This window comes from Delphinapterus leucas, chromosome 6 (assembly GCF_059928025.1).
Source record: "Delphinapterus leucas isolate spDelLeu-1000000601 "Yukka" chromosome 6, BTC_Dleu_Yukka2, whole genome shotgun sequence".
Lineage (NCBI taxonomy): Eukaryota > Metazoa > Chordata > Mammalia > Artiodactyla > Monodontidae > Delphinapterus > Delphinapterus leucas.
This window is the reverse complement of record NC_143134.1, coordinates 43,182,870-43,202,719: the sequence shown is the minus strand read 5'-3', so window position 1 is coordinate 43,202,719 and position 19,850 is coordinate 43,182,870. Positions and strand designations below refer to the sequence as shown.

The window sequence follows — 19,850 nt, the reverse complement described above, 5'->3', positions numbered from 1 at the left end:
AAATAAATTTATATATCTATATATATAAAATGTTTATTATCATATGTTCTGAGCGTTTGAGACCCTTCAAATTCTGGTCACAGCAGACCGTTCAATCCCCTTTCCCTACCAATCTGCACAGTGGATGTGACTCTGCTTCATCCAGAGCGTCTCACCCTGCGCTGCTCAGACACTGCTGGTCGACAAGCCCTCAACTGAAGCACAGTGGATGTGACTGCTTCATCCAGAGCGTCTCACCCTGCGCTGCTCAGACACTGCCGGTCGACAAGCCCTCGACTGAAGCACAGTGGATGTGACTGCTTCATCCAGAGCGTCTCACCCTGCGCTGCTCAGACACTGCTGGTCGACAAGCCCTCAACTGAAGCACAGTGGATGTGACTGCTTCATCCAGAACGTCTCACCCTGCACTGCTCAGACACTGCTGGTCGACAAGCCCTCAACTGAAGCACAGGAACTTTACTTTTACCTCTAGCATGTTTGTTCCCAAATTGTAAAAAGAGTAGGCAGACTGTCATATTTTCAACAAAGCTTTCATTGGGAGACAATACCCTAAAATTACCCGTAGAGATGGTATGTTGCTTTCTGAAACCTGTACAATTTTTGATGTCTAATCATCTTTACCTCTTAAGGACAAGGGTCATCTTTTTTAATTTTTGGTGGTACGCAGGCCTCTCAACTGTTGTGGCCTCTCCCTTTGCAGAGCACAGGCTCTGGACATGCAGGCTCAGCGGCCATGGCTCACGGGCCTAGCCGCTCCGCGGCATGTGGGATCTTCCCAGACCGGGGCACGAACCCGTGTCCCCTGCATCGGCAGGGGGACTCTCAACCACTGCGCCACCAGGGAAGCCCCAAAGGTCATCTTTTAAAAGCTGAACTATGCTGCCACCTTTAATGCCCACATGTACACTCTTCTCAGAATTACCAGCAGGGGGAGTGCCTGCATAAAGCAGGGATCTCAGCACTCCCTTTCAAGGGGACAGTCATTTGTTCCAGGATTCATAATCCAGTGACACTATGGGGGGTTTTTTGGGTTTTTTTTATAATTACCAGAAGCACAGAAGATGGGAGCATCTCAGCATGCACAGCTCTTCATCCATACTTGTCATAGCACAGCCCAGGCTTGCTACGATTATCAAAATGAATTTTCTGTGATTTGCAGGGATCTATATTCTAGTTACAGATTAGGATACCTGAGTTACCTGGATTCCAAATTGGTGATGATTCCTATTCATGCTTCATTTCCTTCCTGGTAGCCTATGCAGAACAGAAGCATCACAATGCTCCAGGGCACAGACTCTAGAGCCAGGCTGCCTAGATTCAAATCCGGCCTCTGTCACTTGCTAGCTGTGTGATCCTGGGTAAAATGCTTAATCACTCTGCGCCTCAGTTTCCTCATCTGTAAAATGGGAACAACCATGGCACCTATCTCCTAAGTTGTTGCGAAGATTAAATGAGTCAGTATGCACAAGTACTGAGAAGTCCACAGTGAATAAATACTGTATGTGATTTCGCTACTCGTACTCCTCTGTAGTTATCAATCGTCCTGCAGCATCACAGACAAGGAAGAGAGAAGCAAATGCTGAATCTGTCATCTTGCAAGCAGCTCAGCAAAGGAAACCTTGTCAACGGACTCTACTCTACTTGGAGTCAAAGCTTTCAACAATGGCCACAGGAAGGGAAGAGGCAATGCAAAATTCAAAATAGAAAGGATTACTTATTTATCCTAGATTTCATGTTCACAAACCCAGGGTTGTTAAAACCCAGAAGAAACTATATGGCTCTAATAACTGCTGATGGTTCATAAACAGCCACACAGGGGACCCCACATTATTGAGATTGTCACTGATGGAGGACCTTGACAGTGCCCAGAAATACTGACCTGCCACCTGAAAGAGTCTACCCATACATTACAAATATTCTTCACAACACGATTTGCACTTTCCCTGCAATAAGAACACTTTCTCACCTCTATCATTTCTACAAATGGGTACCCCTATTACCTGAGTTCATTTTTATGAATTTCCACTATTTTTCTTTCCAGCTTCTGTGACTGCTTGGGGAAAATCTCGAACTCACTGATGTAATTCTCAGGATGCTCGTCAGGATCATAGTCACCGAGCTCAGCTGTAAACAGAAAAAAAAAAGAGAAAAAGAAAGGTTAAAAACAACAAGAGCAGTGTCCTTATCCCCACACTGAACCACAGCCCACCCCTGCCTCTTCCGGAGACCTTCCAACACTAGAAGCAATATGGCAACTTCTGTCAAGCCAGAAAGATAAACGTTTGGGTTGCTTTGGCTGTGTGGCTAACAGGGTCTTTGTGCTGTGGCCAGGTGTCAGGCCTGAGCCTCTGAGGTGGGAGAGCCGAGTTCAGGACATTGGTCCACCAGAGACCTCCCAGCCACACGAAACATCAATCGGCAAGAACTCTCCTAGAGACCTCCATCTCAACGCTAAGTCCCAGCTCGACTCACGACCAGCAAGCTCCAGTGCTGGACACCCCATGCCAAACAACTAGCAAGACAGGAACACAACCCCACCCATTAGCACAGAGGCTGCCTAAAATCATACTAAGTTCACAGACACCCCAAAACACGCCACGGGAAATGGTCCTGCCCACCAGAGAGACAAGATCCAGCCTCACCCACCAGAACACAGGCACTAGTCTCCTCCACCAGGAAGCCTTACACAACCCACTGAACCAACCTTACCCACTGGGGGCACACACCAAAAACAACGGGAACTACAAACCTGCAGCCTGTGAAAAGGAGACCCCAAGCACAGTAAGTTAAGCAAGAGAAGACAGAGAAATACACAGCAGAGGAAGGAGCAAAGTAAAAACCCACCAGACCAAACAAATGAAGAGGAAATAGGCAGTCTACCTGAAAAAGAATTCAGAGTAATGATAGTAAAGATGATCCAAAATCTTGGAAATAGAATAAATACAAGAAACGTTTAACAAGGATCTAGAAGAACTAAAGAGCAAATAAACAATGACGAACAGCACAATAAATGAAATTGAAAATTGTCTAGAAGGAATCAATAGCAGAATAACTGAGGCAGAAGAATGGATAAGTGATCTGGAAAATAAAATAGTGGAAATAGCTACCACAGAGCAGAATAAAGAGAAAAGAATGAAAAGAATTGAGGACAGTCTCAGAGACCCCTGGGACAACATTAAATGCACAAAAATTCGAATTATAGGTGTCCCAGAAGAAGAAGAGAAAAACAAAGGGACTGAGAAAGTATTTGAAGAGATTATAGTTGAAAACTTCCCTAATATGGGAATGGAAATAGTCAATCAAGTCCAGGAAGCACAGAGAGTTCCATACAGGATAAATCTTAGGAGAAACATGCCAAGACACATATTAATCAAACTATCAAAAATTAAATACAAAGAAAAAATATTAAAGCAGCTTTTATACTATTTATATTATAAAATTAAATATTATATAATTCATATAATATAAATTATATTATATTTTTAATATAAAAATATTAAAAGGGAAAAACAACAAATAACATACAAGGGAATCCCCATAAGGTTCACAGCTGATCTTTCAGCAGAAACTCTGCAAGCCAGAAGGGAGTGGCAGGACATATTGAAGGTGATGAAAGGGAAAAACCTACAAACAAGATTACTCTACCAAGCAAGGATCTCATTCAGATTCGACGGAGAAATTAAAACCTTTAAAGACAAGAAAAAGCTAAGAGAATTCAGCACCACCAAACCAGCTTTACAACAAATGCTAAAGGAACTTCTCTAGAAGAAGAGAAGGAAAGACCTACAAGAGAAGGAAAAGACCTACAATAATAAACCAAAAACAATTAAGAAAATGGTAATAGGAACACACATATTGATAATTACCTTAAATATAAATGGATTAAATGTTCCAACCAAAAGACCTATGTCTGTCTGAATGGATACAAAAACAAGACCCATATATATGCTGTCTACAAGAGACCCACTTCAGACCTAGGGACACATAAAGACTGAAAGTGAGGGGATGGAAAAAGATATTTGATGCAAACGGAAATCAAAAGAAAGCTTGAGTAGCAATTCTCATATTAGACAAAATAGACTTTAAAATAAAGACTATTACAAGAGACAAAGAAGGACACTACATAATGGTCAAGGGATCAATCCAAGAAGAAGATATAACAATTGTAAATATTTATGCACTCAACATAGGAGCACATCAATAGATAAAGCAAATGCTAACAGCCATAAAAGGAGAAATGGACAATAACACAAACATAGTAGGGGACTTTAACACCCCACTTTTACCAATGAACAGATCAGCCAAAATGAAAATAAATAAGGAAACACAGGCTTTAAATGATACATTAAACAAGATGGACTTACTTGATATTTATAGGACATTCCATCCAAAAACAACAGAATACACTTTCTTCTTAAGTGTTCATGGCATATTCTCCAGGATAGATCATATCTTGGGTCACAAATCAAGCCTTGGTAAATTTAAGAAAATTGAAATCGTATCAAGTATCTTTTCCGACCACAACACTATGAGACTAGATATCAATTACAGGAAAAAAAACTGTAAAAAATACAAACACATGGAGGGTAAGCAATACACTACTAAATAACCAAGAAATCACTGAAGAAGTCAAAGAGGAAATGAAAAAATACCTAGAAACAAATGACAAAGAAAACGTGACGGCCCAAAACCTATGGGATGCAGCAAAAGCAGTTCTAAGAGGGAAGTTCACAGCAATACAATCCTACCTCAAGAAACACCTCAAATAAACAACCTAACCTTACACATAAAGCAATTACAGAAAGAAGAACAAAAAAAAACCTAAAGTGAGCAGAAGGAAAGAAATCATAAATATCAGATCAGAAATAAATGAAAAAGAAATGAAGGAAACAATAGCAAAGATCAATAAAACTAACAGCTGGTTCTTTGAGAAGATAAACAAAATTGATAAACCATCAGCCAGACTCATCAAGAAAAAAAGGGAGAAGACTCATATCAACAGAATTAGAAATGAAAAAGGAGAAGTAACAACCAACACTGCAGAACTACAAAGGATCATGAGAGATTACTACAAGCAACTCTATGCCAATAAAATGGACAACCAGTAAGAAATGGACAAATCCTTTGAAAAGCACAACCTTCTGAGACTGAACCAGGAAGAAATATAAAATATAAACAGAACAATCACAAGCACTGAAATTGAAACTGTGATTAAAAATCTTCCAACAGACAAAAGCCCAGGACCAGATAGCTTCACAGGCAAATTCTATCAAACATTTAGAGAAGAGCTAACACCTAACCTTCTCAAACTCTTCCAAAATATAGCAGAGGGAGGAACACTCCCAAACTCATTCTACGAGGCCACCATCACCCTGATACCAAAACCAGACAAAGATGTCACAAAGAAAGAAAACTCCAGGCCAATATCACTGATGAACACAGACGCAAAAATCCTCAACAAAATACTAGCAAACAGAATCCAACAGAAAATTAAAAGGATCATACACCATGATCAAGTGGGGTTTATCCCATGAATGCAAGGATTCTTCAATATACACAAATCAATCAATGTGATACACCATATTAACAAGTTGAAGGATAAAAACCATATGATAATCTCAATACAGGCAGGAAAAGCTATCGACAGAATTCAACACCCATTTATGATAAAAACTCTCCAGAAAGTAGGCACAGAGGGAACTTACCTCAACATAATAAAGGCAATATGTGATAAACCCACAGCAAACATCATTCTCAATGGTGAAACTGAAACCATTTCCACTAAGATCAGGAACAAGACAAGGTTGCTCACTCTCACCGCTATTATTCAACATCGTTTTGGAAGTTTTAGTCACAGCAATCAGAGAAGAAAACAAATAAAAGGAATCCAAATCAGAAAAGAAGACATAAAACTGTCACTGTTTGCAGATGACATGATATATACATAGAGAATCCTAAAGATGCTACCAGAAAACTAATAGAGCTAATCAATGAATTTGGTAAAGTAGCAGGATACAAAATTAATGCACAGAAATCTCTTGCATTCCTATACATTAATGATGAAAAATATGAAAGAGAAATTAAGGAAACACTCCCATTTACCACTGCAACAAAAAGAATAAAATATCTAGGAATAAACCTACCTAAGAAGACAAAAGAGCTGTATGCAGAAAACTATAAGACACTGATGAAAGAAATTAAAGATGATACAAACAGAGGGAGAGATAGACCATGTTCTTGGATTGGAAGAATCAACATTGTGAAAATGACTCTACTACCCAAAGCAGTCTGCAGATTCAGTGCAATCCCTATCAAACTACCAATGGCATTTTTCACAGAACTAGAAAAAACTTTTTCACAATTTGTATGGAAACACAAAAGATCCCAAATAGCCAAAGCAACCTTGAGGGGAAAAAATGGAGCTGGAGGAATCAGACTCCCTGAATACAGGCTATACTACAAAGTTACAGTAATCAAGAAAGTATGGTACTGGTACAAAAACAGAGATATAGATCAATGGAACAGGATAGAAAGCCCAGAGATAAACCTAAGCACATATAGTCACCTTATCTTTGACAAAGGAGACAAGAATATACAATGGAGAAAAAACAGCCTCTTCAATAAGTGGTGCTGGGAAAACTGGACAGCTTCATGTAAAAGAATGAAATTAGAGCACTTCCTAACAGCATACACAAAAATAAGCTCAAAATGGATTAAAGAGCTAAATGTAAGGCCAGACACTATAAAATCTTAGAGGTATACACTGATGTGTATAAAATTGATGACTAATAAGAACCTGCTGTATAAAACAATAAATAAAATTAAATTAAAAAAAAAACTCTTAGAGGAAAACATAGGCAGAAGACTCTTTGACATAAATCACAGCAAGATCCTTCTTGACCCACCTCCTACAGAAATGGAAATAAAAACAAAAATAAACAAATGGGACCTAATGAAACTTAAAAGCTTTTGCACAGCAAAGGAAACCATAAACAAGACAAAAAGACAACCCTCAAAATGGGAGAAAATATTTGCAAACAAAGCAACTGACAAAGGATTAATCTCCAAAATATACAAGCACTCATGAAACTCAATATCAAAAAAGCAAACAAACCAATCCAAAAATGGGCAAAAGACTTAATTAGACATTTCTCCAAAGAAGATATACAGATGGCCAAAAAACACATGAAAGGATGCTCAGTATCACTAATCATTAGTGAAATGTAAGTCAAAACTACAATGAGGTGTCACCTCACACAGGTCAGAATGGCGATCATCAAAAAATCTACAAACAGTAAATGCCGGAGAGGGTGTGGAGAAAGGGAACCCTCTTGCACTGTTGCTGGGAATGTAAATTGATACAGACACTATGGAGAACAGTATGGAGATTCCTTAAAAAACTAAAAATAGAACTACCATACGACCCAGCAATCACACTACTGGGCATAAACCCTGAGAAAACCGTAATTCAAAAAGAGTCATGGACCACAATGTTCATTGCAGCTCTATTTACAATAGCCAGGACATGGAAGCAACCTAAGTGTCCATCGACAGATGAATGGATAAAGAAGATGTGGCACATATATACAATGGAATATTACTGAGCTATAAAAAGAAAAAAAATTGAGTTATTTTTAGTGAGGTGGATGGACCTCGAGTCTGTCATACAGAGTGTAAGTCAGAAGGAGAAAAACAAATACCATATGCTAACACATATATATGGAAGTTAAAAAAAAAAAAGGGTTCTGAAGAGTCTAGAGGCAGGACAAGAATAAAGACGCAGATGTAGAGAATGGACTTGAGGACACGGGGAGGGGGAAGGGTAAGCTGGGACGAAGTGAGAGAGTATCACTGACATATACACACTACCAAATGTAAAACAGATAGCCAGTGGGAAGCAGCCGCATAGCACAGCTTGGTGCTTTGTGACCACCTAGAGGGGTGGGATAGGGAGGGTGGGAGGGAGACGCAAGAGGGAGGGGATATGGGGATATATGTATACGTATAGCTGATTCACTTTGTTATACAGCAGAAACTAACACACCATTGTAAAGCACTTATACTCCAATAAAGATGTTAAAAAAAAAAAACAAAAAACAAGAGCAGGGTGTACACGGAATGGCTCCCACCACCCAAAAGAAGATCATGGAACAAGCTCACCCAACGAAATGTGTTTGTATCCGTGGAAAGACCACAACCTGAGTGTCTAGAAGGTCATATTCTAGTTCAGATTTAGCTGTGTGTGCTTGGGCACTTGCCGAACTCTCTGGGTCTCATTTTCTTCATCTACACAATAAAGGAGTTTAAATCATTGTTTCTCAAAGAGGCACTATTGGCATTTGGGCAAATAAACAATTCTTTATTGTTTCAGACCTTCCAAGGCATGGTAAGACATTTAGCACTGCTATCCTTCAGGTACTAAACGCTGGTGGCACATCCAGTTATTATGACCACCAAAAATGCCTTCCAATGTTTCCAAATGCTCCCCACAATAGGAGGTGTTACCACCTCTAGCTGGAAACCACTGGGTGCTCCTCAAGTTTCCTTTCACAGTTAATTTTCTGAGTCGAGGAATTCCCTGGCTGGAGCTGCTAGCTCTGAGATTTGTGCAGGTGTGGCTCAATCAATGAAAAATCACAACATAAAGGTACCCAAGAGGATTGTACTTTAAAATAAATGGATTGCTCTTCAAATTAAAGAGTGTGTATCAAAGTATGGCTGAGCATCCCAGATTAAAGTTGTTGCCAGGTTCTAATATAGGGTACGTCCAGAGGGTCTTTAAGGGTAAAAAGAAATGCCTGCGCATCTCTGAGCACCCAGAGGGTCTATGAGAAGATGGACCTAGGATATGCATCGAGCAGAGCCTGAAGCAGCAAAGGTGATGCTCTTGCAGTGGGAATACTTTGTCCTGATTCCACAAGCTTGCTAAGGAGAATGAGCCAGAAGGGGCAAGTATCTCAGGCAGAAATGGCCCAGGAAAGTAGATTAAAGATGGTGGGAAAATGGTACTGAAGAACTTGATCACCAACATGACTTTGAAGTAGATAGAAATCAAAATGCCTTAAGCACATCTGCAAAATCACATCCAACTCAGTAATTTGTATCTACTGTCTCTTCATTGTTGAATCATGTAATGACTGTAAAAGGATAAAACTGGGAGGAAAGCAAAGCTCTTTAAAGCTTCTTAATAGAGCTCAAGTTACAGAGCTCTGAAAACAACTTAAAATATATACCACCGGAGGAAGACCCAAATAAGACCCAAAATGCCATCAGCCATAGAGGGGAAACTGATTAATTTGATCATATCAAAATAAAAATATTTCTGTTCATTAAAGGACATAGTCAAAATAATAGATAAGTTGAAATAACATATTTGCAAAATCTAAATCTGACAAAGGCTAATATCTAGAATAAAGGAAGAACCCCTACAAATCTATAAGTACATGGGCAGGAACTCCAATAGGAAAATGGTCAAGGAATATCAACAGCCAATTCATAGAAGGGGAAACCCAAAGGCCTCATGTATGGAGAGCTGCCCAAACTCATCAGTAATGAGAGCTGTACAAACCCAAACTAGAAGATGTCACTTTACACCTATGAGATTAACAAAAAGTTTAGGAAGCCGGATGATTCTATGTGTTGGCAGGGACATGAAGAAATAGAAGTACTTGTAAACGTCCGAAGATTCTTGGTGCACGTAGCTCTTCTAGAGAGCAAGCTGGGAGTATTTAGCCTAATATTATTACCCAGCAATCCATTTCTGGGTGTATATTCTAAAAAACTCTAGGTGTGAAAAAAGATATGGGGCAACTCGGGTGTTCATTATTGCTGGGAGCAGTAAATAGCACATGGGCAATGCACCCTACTGGATACTCTGTAGCAATTAAAAGCAACAAAATAGATGTATACCCAGAAATGTGAATAGATTCCTCAGTGTTCTGAGCATATAAAGGAAGGATTAAATGTGTTCTATAGCCCCATTTAATTTATGAAACTTAAGAGTATATACACACAAGACAATACTAATCATTTTACGAGGATGTATTCCAAGTCAAAGATATACATGAACCCAGTTGTTGCCTTTAGGAACAGAAATGGAGAATAATGAAAAAAGGGAAATCAATCAATCAATAGATGGGACCAGTGATGAAAAGTGAGCCACGAAATGATGATTAACTCAATCTAAGTTTCAAAAGAAACACACATAACACACCTAGACATACACGCAAACACACACACATACACATGCCCCTGTGAGCTGGCTATGGACCCCAAAATTTAGGGGATGGTATAACCCAATGCCTGCTTTTCCACAGGGCATGGACCACTGATATTAAACTAGGCCATGTCCAATGCAATGTCACCTTGCACAGTTGATGGGTGGTGTTGTTTGTGCTTGTCTTGTTTTGGGTGGGCATTTCTCTTTCCAGGAAAACTTGTGAAGTACAATGGCCTTGGACTGCTAAACATAGCGAATAAGTAGCCTGGCAAATGCCGGCGAACTAGAGAAGAAATGCCATGGAAACTGCACAGGGTTGCTGACAAGGTAAATGTCGATGTTTCCCCTATCACATGCCCAGCTTTCTTGTTCCTTAAAGCTTATCTTTAACTCTGACTTCACCTGAAGCAAAAAGCCGTTTATAAATGATTAAGGACTTCTAACTTCAAATTTTGTTTTCCATAGAGGAGTTGGATAAGGAGCCTGTGGTTCTCTCTCCCACATGTGACGATGAGGGTAAAGTTACAACAAATAACATACAGTACATGGGACGGCTTGCGAGAATTTAAATTAAGATGACATTAAATTAAAATTAAAGAGAATTTAATTGTCAGCAAAATCCAAAGAGTTGAAGCAAAAGGATGAGTGTGATCAGGTGACGGTAAGTACAAAGGGCAAGCATGACAATGGCATTTCCCCTGGTTTGGAGAGGACTCACTCCAAAAGAACTTGAGATATAGGACGTTACAGCCCCAGGGTCAACTCCTTTGGGAACCTTCCCTGACTACCCTTGCTGAGTGGGGGGCCCTCCTGGGCTCAGAGCAGGGACCCTGTGTGTCCCTCTGTTTAGAGATTAACACATCATCACAGCTTCCTGTTTACTTGTCTGTCCCCTTCCCCCTACAGGGACTTCACATTGCAGTGGCCTGCCACCTAGGAGCTCTTCAATAAATGTTGAGAAAACACATGACAAATACATGGATGAGGTAGTGAAACAACCACTCTTTCCCAAGTATAGAAATAAAGCATACATTGGTGCAATTTAGGCAAGTGCCCTAGTTCACTTAACATATTTAGTGGAGAACTTACTGTGTGCCAGACATGGGGGTACTACAGTGAAAAAGACCCCCAGAGTTCTACTTCCATGGAATTTAGATCCTACATAAGGGGCAATGCATAATAAGCCCCCAAACAACTCAACAAGATAATTTCAAATATAAGTGCTTAAAAGACAACAGAACAGGGGCATGAGAAAGAAATGATGTGCAGAGAGAGGCTACTTCAGTAGTCCAGGAAGACTTCTCAGAGGAAGTGACATCTGAACGGAGTTCTGAATATCAAGACGGAGCCACAGACCCACAGGGATTGCACACACCAGGCAGAGGAGATAAGAACAGTAACCCTGCCATATTGCTGTTTTGTAGAAGGAACAGGAAAGATATTTGTATCAAGAAAGAACATAAATAGATTCCTAGGGCTTCGCGTATTTGTTTTGCAATTGGTATTATGAAGACAATGCAAAGCGTGTATTGAATATGCTCATTGTATTCAGTGTGTACGGTGGCAAAACGCTGGGTGGCTGCCTGTTTTATACAGTCAGAATATTCTGAAGCTTAAAACATGCTCCTTCAAAGAGTGTTAGCAAACAAGAGGCCAGTAAAAAGTCACATGTCCTCTGCTTTCTAATCATTTACTCCACATTCCCTATCGCTCTCTGTAAGCGTAAGCACTTCTGACAAAGCAGATGTATATCTGCATTTGTAATGATCTCTAGAGCTGCTGTAATACCACCCCGAGCATCAGAGAACTTGATGAATCCAGCTTTTACTGGATTTGCTACAAATGGTCCATGGACACTGCTGCGTTTTAGAGCTGAAAGGTTTTCTTGAGGTCTGTCAGTTCCCTTCCAACTCTACTCTCTCGACAGCATCTGTGAGTATGATCAGTGATAACAGCAACGAGGGATAAAATAGGGCCCTGATCATCTGGATGGAGGCTTTGTGGCTTTATTTCAAACATAAACCAGGATGGAGAGTTTTCCCATTACAGATCCATATTGAGCTTGTCCTTGGACAACTGACCATGATTCACTAATGCCTAAATGCATCCTGAAATCCTCAAATGCCAGTCTGTTGCTTGGATTAGTATCGATTTGCTTTATCCCTCATGGAAGACAGTGCACCCTAACTAGGAACGTGCAGTCTTCACAGGGAAGAAGAACTTTGGGGTTTGAACATTCCTTAGCTCTATATAAGAGAGGCAGCTTTCAGAAGCACACACTCCACCTTGGGACAGATGGAAGGCCTATTTCCCATCAGGCTATCACTGTCATTCTAACTTTAAACTTGAGTATCTCCAAGGGTTTTTAACACCACTGCTAAAATCTGCTGAGTGGCACTAGGTCGCTCCCAGAGGATGGGGAAAAGCAACACAGATAGACTTCAGAATTCTCAGAGAGCACACACACCTGGAAACAGGGTCCTAGGAACTATTTCACAGCACAGAGCATCCCGTGGGGACAGTGGTGAGTGACAGAAACCCCCAGGAGAATGATGGGTGTCTCTCTTAAGCTGTGAATGAAGGTTGGAATTGTGATCAGACAGACGATTGTCATGATCCGCTTATGACCCCATCATAAGCTTCTTCATTATTTCAGATCCTTTATAAGGGTGACATGCTCACTTGGTAACCTCTCTCTCTCTCCCATTGTCCTCACCTGCTTCCTTCCTTCTCCCCTCCATCCTTCCTCTCTTCTCCTAGTTCCCCTCTCCACCCTCCCCTTCTCTCATAAACATGTCATCAGCATCCATGCTACAAATGGCTGGAACACCTGAGTCCCTCCAAGCAGGCCCTGCTGCCAGCTGCCTCCCAGCTGACCCAGGGGAACGGAACATCTGAGTCGTTCTTCACTTGGGTCCTGGGCCCGTCCCCATGACGATGCTCTGCCTTGGGCTCTGGAGACAGCCTTCTCTCAAACACTTTTTTCTTACAGGTCGAAACATCCAGAAGCTTACCCTGGGTCCTATATGCTTGCTGCTTCCCAATGCCCCACCCTCTGGGGCTTGTTCAACCCTGAGAATAAGTCTCATGAAATTGTCACACAAGTATGACCACCTTCATTCAATATATGAAGACACCGAAGCTTAAAGAGTTTAAATCATTTGTCTATGGTGAAATAACCAGGAAATGGGAATTCAGGTTCAAACTGTAGAATGACAGGCTGTGAGCCTGATGCTCTCCTCACCATACTGCATGACGAGAAAAGCTGAAGCATTAGATACAGTGCACACATAGACACATACTACTCATGTGAATACATATGTATAAATGCTTTGATATTTCACTTCAAAGGTTTGAAAGGACACCCCTTTGACACCTACCTTCCTGGACACAGATCCCCCGCTCAATATACCCATCACGCCCCACACCTGGTGGTCGGAGCTCAGAGCACAGAACACCCCATATCGCTTCGGAGCTTCTTATAAAGTCAAGCATTCCAGCCCCTTTGAAACAGAGTCTGAGCTCTACCTCGGGGCCTTGAGGACCTCCGTTCTTGCAGAAGCCCCTGTGACCACCGCACCCTAGCCTTCCACCAGGACCCCAGAGGCTTGGGAGGGAAGGGGAGGCGGGGGTCCATTGCTAAGTACCCAGCCCTGCCTGGCCTCAAACCATGACACGGGCTGGATGGGCACAGGCTGGGGAGGAGGGAGTCTCTGAACAGCCGAAGCTCTACTGTCCAGTACAATGGTGGGGATGGGCAGCCGTGGCCACACTTACCTTGGACGATACAGGCACCCAGGTAGGCAGCATCTGAAAAGGAGCAGAGCAGTCGACCGTGGAAAATATCTCTTTTAATTTGCAGGTACAAAAGATACCTGCAATGCAAAAGGAGAAAGAGTCGCCCTAAGTTTTGGCCGAGGCCTGGAAGAAGTGGAAGGATTGCTCATGCTTCATGCACCTGGGTCACCAGAGCCCTACCCAAGCCCCTCAGAGGGCAAGCATAGGAAAACTGGGAGGAGCCCCCAGAGTTCAGAAAACCTGAAGTGTCTGCGGCAGCTTCCAGAGCTGTGTGGCTGGCCCTTTCCAAAGAGATACAGGAAGGACGGAGGAGAGCCACAGGGCCCAGCAGCCACCGTCCCTGGCAGAAAGTCCCACACAAGGACAATCACAGCCACTGTTACCACCACCAGCACCTCAGCTACAGGCTGCCTGAGCTCTCTGTGGAATGAGGACTCAGGAATCGGACTCAGTCTACAGAGACTAGTCCGGGGCACAGACAGACTCATGTTAATCAATCTCAAAAAGGCTTGGTTACGAGGCCAGAAAGCCAACTTATTCACAGCACGAACGGTCATCTGTTTAGTGTCCTCTCCGCTTCTCCAGGGATGGCAAACAGATGGCCTCAGGGCCAGACAAACCCGTTATTGAATGAAACAGGCTGGGGTGAGGGGGTCGGGAAGCAGAACAGAGGGCGCTGGCTCCCACGAAGGGGTCAGCCGCTGTGCAGCTCCAGCGTCACGGCGACAGGTTTAGTAGTGAAATCCTTTGAATTTTAAATGTTGCAGCAAACTCTATTTTTGAAAACACTGGAGTGCCAAACGAAAAATATGCATGGGCCTGATTCAGCTGGGGATGGCGGGGTGGGTGGGGGCGGTGTAGGGCGGGGGGCGGTGTCAGTTCACCACCCCTGGCTCAGGCTCATCTTGTCACTGTCCCCTCTGTTCCTCTACGCTGATCACGCCCTCTTCAGATCTCCTCCTATGTCTTTGCCGGATTGATTCTTTCATTGAAGGCTCAGGCCTGGGGTCTATTGTTTCTGACTGACTTTATAGGTGTGTGAAGATTCTTTCTGTTTATTTTGGAGTTTAAGTCGTAGAGACCAACCTTTCTTTCCTCTTTCCAGGTTCTTGAGGCCAGGTGGGGAGTACCACCCAATCGGTCCCAGTCACTACCTCCAGGGCTCAAATAATCTGATCTTTACTCAGCCTGTGAGCAGCCTCATGCACAACCCCGCTCAGAGAGCGTAACTGAGGCACTCAGATCACTCAGGTGCTGGCAGCAGCCCCCACTACCCCGCCTCCCCAAGCGCTGGAGCTCGCCATCCCCCGGACACACAGATGCACTGAAGGGTTCAGTGGCTCCCTGGTGCTTCCACTTGATCAATCTTTATCTCACACCCGCTTTATGCTATGACAGTGCTAGGCACTGGGCACACGATGGAGGTTCAAATGACACTCTCTGTCCCCAACTTTGTATGGAATTGTGTGCAGGACATAAAGGTAGTACCTAATAAATTTCTTCTCTGGAGTTAGTGTACATTTTGTCAAGGGAACAGTATTACACTGGCCATCAAGGACCCAGAGTATATCCCTAAACTGGTGCCTCTCACACTTTAGTGAGCTCGTGAATTACCCAGAGATGCTGTTAGAATGTGGATTCTGGTTCAGTAGGTCTGGGTGGGGCCCAAGAGTCCATATTTCTAATAAGCTCCCCAGTAAAGCTGAGCTGCAGGCCCATGGACCACACTTGAGTAATAAGGTTCTAAACCAGAGGTTCTCAGAGGGACTACATGTTAGAATCACCTGGGGGAGCTTTTAAACAATACCAACATGGACCCTACCCTAGACCCAATTAAATCAGAATCTAGGTCCTCACAAAAATGTGTATATGAATGCTCATAGCAGCTTTCTTCATAATAGCTAAACCAAATGCCCATCAACTGATGAAAGGATAAAAGAAAGTGGTATATCCATACAATGGAATATTACTCAGCCATAAAAGGAATGAAGTACCTACTGATGCATGCTACAACATGGAAGAACCTTGAAAAGATTAAGCTAAGTGAAAAGTCAGATATAAAAGGCCACATATTATATGATTCCATTTGTATAAAATTTCAGAATAGACAGACCTACAGAGACAAAAACATAGCTTAGTAGCTGCCAGGGGCTGGGGGGAGTGGGGAATGGGGAAAGACTGCTTGAATACTAGGTTTCCTACTGCAGTGATAAAAATGTTCTGGAAGGAGATCACGGTGATGGTGGCACAACTTTAAGAACATACTAAACCCACTGAATTGTACACTCTAATATCTGCCTAAAGAAACTAATACTTTTGAAAATCCAATTGCCTTAGAGTAATGGTTCTTAAAATTTGACATGCTTTAAAATTACCTGGAGGGCTTGTGAAAATACAGATTGCAGGGCCCCATCCCAGGTCTGGGGCAGGGGCCAAGTTCCCAAGTGATGCTGTTGCTGCTAATCCAGGGATGTGACTTTGAGGACCACGGCCCTAGATCATTCACAATACCAAGGTCACACAAATACTTGAGATGATGAAATCTTTCCTTTCCTAAAGAATGTAAACTACCTGGCTAAATGCCATCAAGTTTCTTTTCTACGTGCTGCATGTATGCATTGAACAAAAAGCATTCCTTTCCACGTTTTGGTGAGCTTAGTAGTGGAAAATAGTTTCAAATAAATATTTACTGATGAATGAGACGTTTGGGTTCTGATCCCATAACTCAGAAATTGAGTTTGACAAAAGCTTCCTGAGAAAAGAAAATCCGCTTTCACAACAGCTGAGTTTGGGTCCTTGCTCACATTAGTGAACTCTAGAGATAATCATGGATTATTACGGATTCCACATAATCCACTGAGCCTTGCAAATGGCTTCAGGTTCAGATACTCATTTTTTAATATAATAGCCACCAAAATAATAATAATAATGCATTTTCCTTCAGTCTCACCCCTCCCTGCATGAAAGAATTAAGCAACAAAAACACAGGAGGATCTGGGGCATACATTATTACGCCCCCATTAGTGATATGCTTCTCTATCTAACATGAATTTAAAGGTGGTTCTTACTAAAAAATTTAAAACCAACATGCTTTTATTACATTCAATTGTATATAGCATTTACAAATGCCTCAGAAATCTAAAGGATTCTAAGGTGACTGTGTACATGGAGAGATAAAAGAAGGATTTAAAAAATATCCTTTTTGGTGAGTATTTTTGTTGTTTTGCTCTTTTAAAACCGCTTTTTTCTCGATGTTTCTTTACCCCTTAGCCTGGTCATGAATGTGATCTTAGCTTCTCATTTATTAAATTCTTAAATTTTAGATTAATCTTAGGATAAAATAACATCAAACAATAAAAACTAAATTCTTTCAAGATAGGGTTTAAATCATAAGTACCTGAGTCATTCCACAGTTTGTAGATCCCTTTTGAATTCTAAGGACTGTGTTGACTCAGAAAAACCCATTTCTACCTATATTGTCTTAATTTCCTTTGTGGACATAAAAATGTTTGCAATGTCGCACAATTCATACCTTAGTTATTCAGACAAATGCAGGCAAGTGCTAGCAAATTTAATTGAGAGAGATTTCACTAAAACTTTGTACCCTTTTATTTTCAAATGGGACTTTTCTCAACATCACCAACAAAAGACCCATCCTTAATTTATATTGTGACACATATTCAATTTTTATCCTCTGGTCAAGGTCTTAAAGAAAACAAGTGACAAAAGTAAGCTATATTGGCCCCTGATGAAATAATGCCTGGCATTAGTATCTGATTTGATCTTCCTAATTACAGTGTTAGCACCCAGAGGGTAGGACAAATATCTTTATTTATTTATTTATTTAGGTGGCTCATATAGCCCTTGCAGACAGCAGGAACTGAGGAAGTACTTAACAAATAAATGAATAAATTTTTCAAGCCAAAAGCAGGCCGAAGCCACATACCATTTGATTCCATTTATATGAAATGTCCAAAATGGGTAAATCCATAGAGATAGAAAGTAGATGAGTGGTTTCCAGGGTCTGGGGGATGGGAGAGTGGGTAGTGACTGCTAATGTGTACAGGCTTTCTTTTTGGGGTGATAAGAAATGTTCTGGAACTAGATAATGGTGATGGTTGCCTTACATTGTGAATGTACTTAATGCTCCAGAATTGTACACTTTGAAACGGTGAAAAAAATGTATGTTACGTGAATTTTACCTTAATTTAAAAAAAAAAAAAGCAGGCCAGATTGCAAAACACCAACCACTACTTACAATGTCCATCATCTCCTTTCCCACGCATACCCTGCCCCGCCCCCAAGCACAACCCTCCACCAACCGCTGTGCACAAATTACTAACAGAGAATGGCTCCCTTCCAACATCACCTTGTGTCACTATGGTGGAGCTTTACCAGACCCTCGTGGATAATGAGAGAGCACAATACCCTAGAACCCAGCATGTGACTCTGCACATGATGACCAGAGTCAACTGCCTTTGCTTCTCTGCTGCATTCGGACCCACGCAGATTATTCTGAGAGGTGACTAGACACAATGACTTTTTTCGGTCGCCAGATCAGAGGCTCATTAAGAGCTAAGCACACATGGGCTCTTCTCCATCCACCGAGTTGGCCCTCTCGGGACCCTGCTCAGTGGCATTGGCCAAGGCTGTTCACGGAAGCCAAACCCCCAGAAGGTGGACTATTTGCATGTGGCCCTGGCCCGAGAACCAGAAAATGCAGAGAGGTGGGCTGAGAAGAGTCTACAAGGAGAGGGAAGCCGGCTCCGCGGTCGGTCATTTAGCAAGCGGAATGTGGGATGACAAAACAGTTCACCATTCTGTCAAGGGATCTTTTCCCTTCAGAAAAGCTTAGATCCAAAAGACAGGTCCCAGGGGCTGCACTAGCTATGAATTTGCCCATATCCTAAATGCAGTCATCTTCTATTTATTTTTAGCATCCCACTGTCAGGTGTTTTCAGAGAGCACCTCCTCCTTAAACCCACTGCTTTTTTGTGCAGTCAATTACACTCCCAATGACAACGGTTTGAAAAGTCCCAAGACAATTAAATGTAAGAGAAACATTCCAAGCCAAATGCTGAGCTGAGCGCCTGCTTGGTGGAGACACTCCGCTCTAGACAAGAGTAAAACTCAGAGGCCCTGGCTGTTTCAAGGGGCACGTTAAACATACAAACAAACAAAAAAATACCTGGTGAGCTCTTCTTTAATCTTCAAGGGTTCGTGTGGGTAGAATTTCACTCTAAAGCACATGGTGTATGGTGGATGAGCTGAAACGTCATAAAGAAAAAGCATGAGAAAAGCAGCAAAAGACCATGGACTCAAACACACACAGGAGAGTCAGCCATGAAGCCTTCCAGCCTAGCCTGGGGGGAGAGGGGCAGGGGGATTTTCTGAAAGAACAGATAGTATGCCCAAGAAAACGAAGCAACAGTGACAACAAAACTCAATGGAAATGCTTGACAAGACACCTAAAGCAAACTCAGGATACAGGCAATCTAGTCAGTCAGCACAGCTTCCCCTTTCATGGCTCTTTCCTTCTCTCCAGGTCACAGATTCAAATAACATTTTCTCTTCCATTCTTCCCACTCTCTTCTGATAGATAAATTGTTTGTAAGTACCACTCAGGTTTTTGGCCTAGTGAAATATTTTTTTAGCCTGTGAGGTGGAAAAATGTCACTGCACGTGACTAGTTTTCCCAAAGTGATGGTGCCGTTGACCTAAAATCAGGATTTTAAAAATGGAGTCACCATGCACAGATCCTACTTCGTATAATTTTAGGATCATTTTAGTGTTATCTATCAATGAGGCAGTTGCTTGCATGAAAAGAAACACT

At 41.9% G+C, this 19,850-nt stretch overlaps 1 protein-coding gene across 1 annotated transcript in view; it reads right to left on the bottom strand.

Moving 5' to 3' along the window:
- The window catches only part of FRMD3 (FERM domain containing 3), a 312,589-nt gene that overhangs the window by 91,795 nt on the left and 200,944 nt on the right, over positions 1 to 19,850 (bottom strand). The window contains exons 4-6 of the mRNA XM_022558882.2: positions 19,206 to 19,284; positions 13,997 to 14,094; positions 2,001 to 2,124 (exon numbers count right to left, since the gene is read on the bottom strand). Of these exons, the coding sequence (XP_022414590.1) occupies positions 2,001 to 2,124; positions 13,997 to 14,094; positions 19,206 to 19,284 (301 nt within the window). The remainder of the gene's footprint in view (positions 1 to 2,000; positions 2,125 to 13,996; positions 14,095 to 19,205; positions 19,285 to 19,850) is intronic.